Raw genomic sequence first — 6,692 nt, forward strand, 5'->3', positions numbered from 1 at the left:
CTTATCTAATGGCAGAAATAAGAGATGCAGAATGAGAGGGCCAACTAACTTGTTTCTTCCCTGTTGGATGACAAAACTCATGTAAATAGCAAATAGAAGCCACTGTGAAAAAGTAAAAAGGTTTTAAAATCTTTAAGTTGGGTTTTAGAGGAGTTGTATCCAAATCTTAGAATTCATACGATTCAATTTGATTCACCAATTCACCAGGTGAATTGTACAATTCATCTCAATTCACTGTCATCTATGATTCTTCCATGTGATTCGAATCAATTTATGCCTTTGTTGATATGAATCATAAGATTCAAATCAAGAATCTTACAATTCTAACAACTATGGCGGAGAGAATGTAAGTCCATCATCTCTTATGCTTCTAGTCAGTGAACCACAAAGACTCCTCCAATGATGAGTGTCTTTGTCCTAAAATGAATCTTACAAAATCTGATGATGAATTTGTCAGTAGGAGAGTAGAGAAAATTTTCTTTGGTGAGTCCTGTGATCCTTTGTATGTTTGCATTTGGACTAGTTTGCCCTCAGGTCAGTCATTTTTTCCTTTCTCTTTTTCACATTTTCCTTTCTTTTTCCTGTCTTGTTTCCTTTCTGGAAGATAGAACCTTTCTCTGATTTCCTATCCAATTATTTTTTTCTTCTCTACATTTTACAAAACAAAAAGATAAATGCATAACAATCTCTATTTTTAGCACAAAGATGGCTTTGATTTAATTATGTCATAGATGATAACATGTTGAAAAGTTGACATTACCTTTGCAGTGCCATCTCAAATTACCAAGTTTAGCTTTCCATGTGTCACTATCTTATAGTCTTGCAATCGTGACACATGGTTTTGGCATATGATTCTAACTTGGAGGGAAGGTTGGTTAACCTGGATTCGACTATGCAGTTATCATGGGGATAATTTTAGTATGTCACTGTGACATTGTAGTTGGTTTGGATAGTACTTTTCGTGATGTTCTTGAACCAATTTGTATGATCATTAGATCCCTAATGGTTACTCATATGTAAACGGGAATACTTCGGAGACTGATTTTTGGGGGAACACCAAGTGAATGGCCTACCTCCCCCAATATCCTTGTACTAAGTGTGTGCACCCTGAGGAGCGCTCAAGGGCGGGACCTTGACATCCTCGAGGGTTGTCTTGGGCTTCCGTATGGGATTGGGAGCCCTAGGGAAGATCAATTTGGAAATGTGATCGCGTGATACTCTTAGCCCAGAGGTTTGATGTTCGTCCCTTCTTGGCCACTGGATATATTGTTGGGCAGTGTCATTCTCGTTCCAGTTGGACTAGTGAGGGGTGTTAATCCTTCGTGTGTCCTACTCGAGCGGTATATTGTGTCACTTCTGCTAGTCCTGGCTAATTGGTGGTAAGTGATGAGTACATTGACATGAGATTTTTCGTTTGTGGGGATGGAGCTACCCTCAATGCTTGTGGAAAGTGAGTTTAATTCCCTTACCTTTTGGTCTGGATTCGTCAATGACAAGCTTAGTTGGTTCAAGGGATTTTGAGCCGTGAGACTTGACTGCTGGATTAGACATTTGAGTTCTTCCTGGATGAGGATGAGTATGGCTAGGTCGGACTTAGTGTAGTCTTGTCACACTCCTTGACACTTTAAGGAAATTTGTGCAAGGGTGATTCCTTTTGGCCTTTCAGATCTGCACATGTGTGACACCAAGCTTAATTCTACCAAGGGGAATTTGGACATAAGAGCCTGGCCAGGTCTAGGGTCTTGCTACTGCTTGTTGTGCATCTACATAATGATGATCATATTTCCATGATGATGCTTTGTCCATTAACTTTTTTTAGTGCTGAATGTTTTCTCCAATACAATATTTCCAGTTACCAACGGAATTTTTTAAAATTCCACAACAGCTGATATAGTATTGCAAAAATATTGTTGTCCCTGGGACAATCATGCAGCTGGCAAACCAAATTCTATTATTAAAAAAAAAAAATCTGTGATTTCATTGGCATTTTATTTTCAAATAAAAGAAAGAGCAAGTCGTTATATCATCAGAAATTTGCATCAGTACCTTTCCATTTTGCTGCACTATTCTTCAATTCTTCAGAAAAAATTTGAACCTTTAAGCTTTGTTGTTGTCCGCATGGGTGCTTTCATTTTGGCATGGGAAGGGAGTGCTTATTTGCTTCCCTGCAATGAAGTCTAGTCATCAAATTAGGCCATCTTGTAGACTTCCTCATTACTAAAAAATTGTCTTTTAATTTTGCTTATGGGTGATTTCAGGTTCTACAAGTGTCAAAGTGAAAGATGAACAGTCTGGAGCGGTGTATCTTGTCGGTTCCCACAATCTTTCATCAGCGTGCTGCCTGAACACACGCACGATTTTCATTTTCTTCTTGTTATTCTTTGCCGTGTGGCATATTCATATGTAATAAAATGTTGTATACACAAGAATTGAATTCAATTTATTTGTTGTACTCTATATATAATTTGTTTAACGAAAGAAATCATTGATTTGATTTTTGTAGATTTTCTCATCTGTCTCTTGTGCTCTGCTTGAATTCCGGGGGTGATGGGTTGGATTCAGATGTGTTAGGGCCACCCAGTTCATTTGCAGACCAAAGGGAGATGGACTTCATTTTGAACATGTACATTAAATTGATCTCAAGCATTTGTGGGGTACAGGGATTGGGTTGAATTGCACGCTTGAGTCCACTGGGCTTGCTTTGGAAGGGATAGTTCACTTGGTAAAATAAAAAAATAAATAAAAAACAACAGCCCTATATTCGAAAAAGACCTCGTATTTGATATATAAAAGTATATTAAATTTTATCAAAATTCACTCGGTTCAATTCCATGTTTCTTAAAAGCAAGAGAGCAAACATTGCTTGCTAGCAGTGACAGAAATTCATTTGGTTTTGTTTTTGCTTTTTTTTTTTTTTTTTTTTCTTTTTTTAAATTGACTTGAATCACTAATTAAAAAAATTTAAAAATTAAAAATGTAAAAAGTAACTTACAAATGAAATAAAGAAAGAAGTATCGAAATGATTAAAGTAAAGAAATTTGGAGCTTTAGAAATTCAGCCGTCTAGTTGTTCAGGAATTAAATATTGTTAATTATCTTTTTATATCCATTTTGGTTGTAAAACATGTCCTTATATAGGTAAAGATTATATTGGTATCTCAAAGGTCAATTTTACATAATGAACCATCATGTGGACATACCAAAAGTAATAACCTATTTTCAAATAGTCATTTGCATGTATAATATACATGTTTTACAACACTTTCCCTTGGATGCTTATACGCTATGAATATGCCTCATTAAAACCTTTGCTAAAGAAAACCTTGTAAGACAAAACCTTAACGAAGGAAAAAGAGTACAGTATTCATATTTTCCTTAAAAAATATAATCAATTAAGAAATGTCCTTAAATTGTCGCATTTTAATGTTATGTACATGCTTTTTGAAAATTGAAATTGGCAATGCTTTTGTGAATAGATCTGCTGAGTTGTCACTTGAACGAATTTTGCAAATGTCAACATCTCATTTCTTCAGAAGTTCATGAGTGTAAAAGAATTTTGGTAAAATATGTTTTATGTACCCACCTTTGATTTGTGCAATATATGCTGCATTGTCCTCGTACAATATTGTTGACTTATCATTCTCCAGTGATAATCCACTTGTCCCTTTAATGTGTTGGATTATAGTTCTTAACCATACACATTCACGACTTGCTTCGTGAACTGCCAATATTTCTGAATGATTTGAAGAAGTAGCAGTGATCGTTTGCTTTACAGATTGCCATGATGAGATAGCAGTATCACCACATGTAAAAATATAGTCTGTTTGTGATTGAGCTTTATGAGGATCAGAAAGATATCTAACATTAGCATATCCTTTCAATACAAACTTTACTCCCTTTAAGTAAAACAAACCCATATCAGATGTATTGCGGAGATAACGAAAAATATGTTTTACTCCATTCCAATGTCTCTGAATTGGTGTAGAACCAAACCTTACTAGCAAATTTACTGCAAAAGCTATATCTGGTCTAGTGCAATTTGCAAGATACAAGAGTGCTCTAATTGCACTAAGATACGGTACTTGAGGACCAAGAATTTCTTCATCATCTTCTCAAGGACAAAAAAGATCTTTTTTCACATTAAGTGAACAAGCAACCATTAGGGAGCTTAATTGATAAGATTTATTATCCATATAAAATTGTTTCAAGATTTTTTCTACATAAGATGATTGATGAATAAGAATTCCACTTGTTAAATGTTCAACTTGAAAACCAAGACAAAATTTTGTCTTCCCAAGATCCTTCATTTCAAATTCTTTCATTAAGTAGTCAGCAGTCGTTGAGATCTTTTATGGAGTTCCTACTATGTTTATGTCATCAACATAAACTGCGACTATAGCAAATCTAGAATTTATATTCTTGATAAAAACACAAGGACAAATAAGATTATTTTTATATCTAATTTTCAGCAAATATTCACTTAGACGATTGTACCACATTCATCCAGATTACTTCAATCCATACAAGAATCTTTGTAATTTAACAAAATACATTCGCCATTATTGTGGATTATATGCTTCAGACATTTTAAATCTTTTAGAGATTTTATATATATGTCATTATCTAATGAGTCATACAAGTAAGTTGTTACTACGTCCATAAGACGAATATCAAGTCCTTCAAAAATTGTTAAACTAATCAGAAATCTGAAAGTAACTGCATCCGTAACAGGGGAATAGGTCTCATTATAATCTATACGAAGTCTTTGTGAGAAACCTTGTGCTACAAGACACGCCTTATATCTCACAATTTCATTCATTTCATTTCTTTTACGTACAAAACCTCATTTATACCCAACAGGTTTGACATTCTCACGTGTTTGAACTACTGGTCCAAATACCTTATGTTTGGCTAATGAGTCTAGCTTAGCTTGTATCGCTTCTTTCCATTTTGGCCAATCATTTCGATATCGACATTCTTCTACAGTTTAAGGTTCAGGCTCATTATCATTAATAATTTTTGAAGCAATCGTATATGCAAACACATTATCAACAACAACTTCATTTCTTCTTCGCATATTTCCAAATTTTAATGAGATCTTATAATTTTCCGGTGCCGGAAACACTTCTCGTGTTGCTTCTGTGGAAATATGCAATAGTTGATCTATATTTCTTTTAACCTCTTCTTGAGTGTTAATGACCTCTTTTGGTGTGTCACTTTTATTCATTTCCTTTTTCTTTCGAGGAACAGTATCCTTTGCACCAATTGGTCTACCACGCTTCTAGCGCATTTTAGATTCATTAGATGCTATTCCCATTGGGTGTTCTTCTGGAACAATCAATCTAGTAGGAATATTTGCGGCCGGAACATGTGGGTTGGGGGTTAAACATAAGCTATAATGGTGAAAACTTGTGATATGCAATTGGTCTAATTCTAATCAAAGACGCAGCATGCACTATAGCATGCCCCCAAGTAAATGCAGGAAGCTTTGATCGCATAAGCATAGGTCTAGCAATAAATTGTAAATGCTTAATGAAAGATTCCGCTAAACCATTTTGTGTATGAACATGTGGAATTGAATGTTCAACACTTATTCCTATTGATATGCAATAATCATAAAATGCTTTTGAAGAAAATCACCTGCATTATTTAAATGGATAGTTTGAATGGGATGATCAGCAAAACTTGATCTTAACTTTATTATTTGAGTAAGAAATTTAGCAAAAGCAACATTACGAGTTGAAAGTAGACAAACATGTGACCATCGAGTAGAAGCATCAATTAAAACAATGAAATAGCGAAATGGTCCGCAAGATGTATGAATTGTGCTACAAATATCTCCTTGTATTCTTTGTAGAAAAGATGGAGACTCTAAAGGTAATTTAGATGGAAAAGGTCTAACAAGTAGTTTTCCTTGAGCACAATAAATACAAAAATAATCACCAGGTAAAAGAACTTTCTGATCTTTTAATAGATGTCCATGTGTATTTTCAATGATTCGTCACATCATAATTGAACCAAGATGGCCAAGAAGATCATGCCAAAGTATAAAACTTCTAGGCTCGGAGTACTTCCAGTGCATAAAATTTGATTCAACCATCCTTATTTTTGTGAAATATAGGTTAGATGAAAAACTTGAAAATTTTTCATTATGATCTTCTAGTTTGACACTGTAGATGTAATTAAAAGATATTCCATATCTCCTTTATTTTTGGTTTCTACATGATATCCATTGCGACGTATATCGTTAAAACTTAGTAGATTTCTTTGGGATCTATTAGAATACAACGCATCATCAATATACAATTTTGTTCCATTTGGAAACATAATTTGAACTCTTCCAAAGCCCTCTATTACATTTGCAAAGCCAAATATTGTATTAATATTAATTTCAGCTAATGTTAATTCCAAGAAATATTTTTTAACACGAATTGTGTGAGTCGGGCCACTGTCCACGAAACACATATCATCCTCCATTTTATCAAGTTTATTTTGTATGATCTATTAAATGAAAAATAAAATTTAATAATTAAGAAAGATAACAAAATATTATTAAGCATATTATATATAAAACTTTTAAAAATTACATAAATTAATTTTTTCAAAATAACATAAACATGAAGATAATTTAATAATAGACATTTCCATCCCCAATCAAATGATCAATTTTGCCACTAGGATCCTAAAAAACAA

General features: G+C 33.9%; 1 protein-coding gene across 1 annotated transcript in view; it reads left to right on the plus strand.

Annotated features, from left to right (window-relative positions):
• Positions 1-2,502, plus strand: part of LOC131152970 (aspartic proteinase 36) — a 48,306-nt gene extending 45,804 nt beyond the window's left edge. Inside the window, exon 10 of the mRNA XM_058104958.1 lies at positions 2,259-2,502. Coding sequence (XP_057960941.1) covers positions 2,259-2,407 — 149 coding nt within the window. The 3' untranslated portion in view covers positions 2,408-2,502. The remainder of the gene's footprint in view (positions 1-2,258) is intronic.
• The last annotated feature ends 4,190 nt before the right edge of the window (positions 2,503-6,692 follow it).

Source organism: Malania oleifera, chromosome 4, assembly GCF_029873635.1.
Source record: "Malania oleifera isolate guangnan ecotype guangnan chromosome 4, ASM2987363v1, whole genome shotgun sequence".
Taxonomy (NCBI): Eukaryota; Viridiplantae; Streptophyta; class Magnoliopsida; order Santalales; family Ximeniaceae; genus Malania; species Malania oleifera.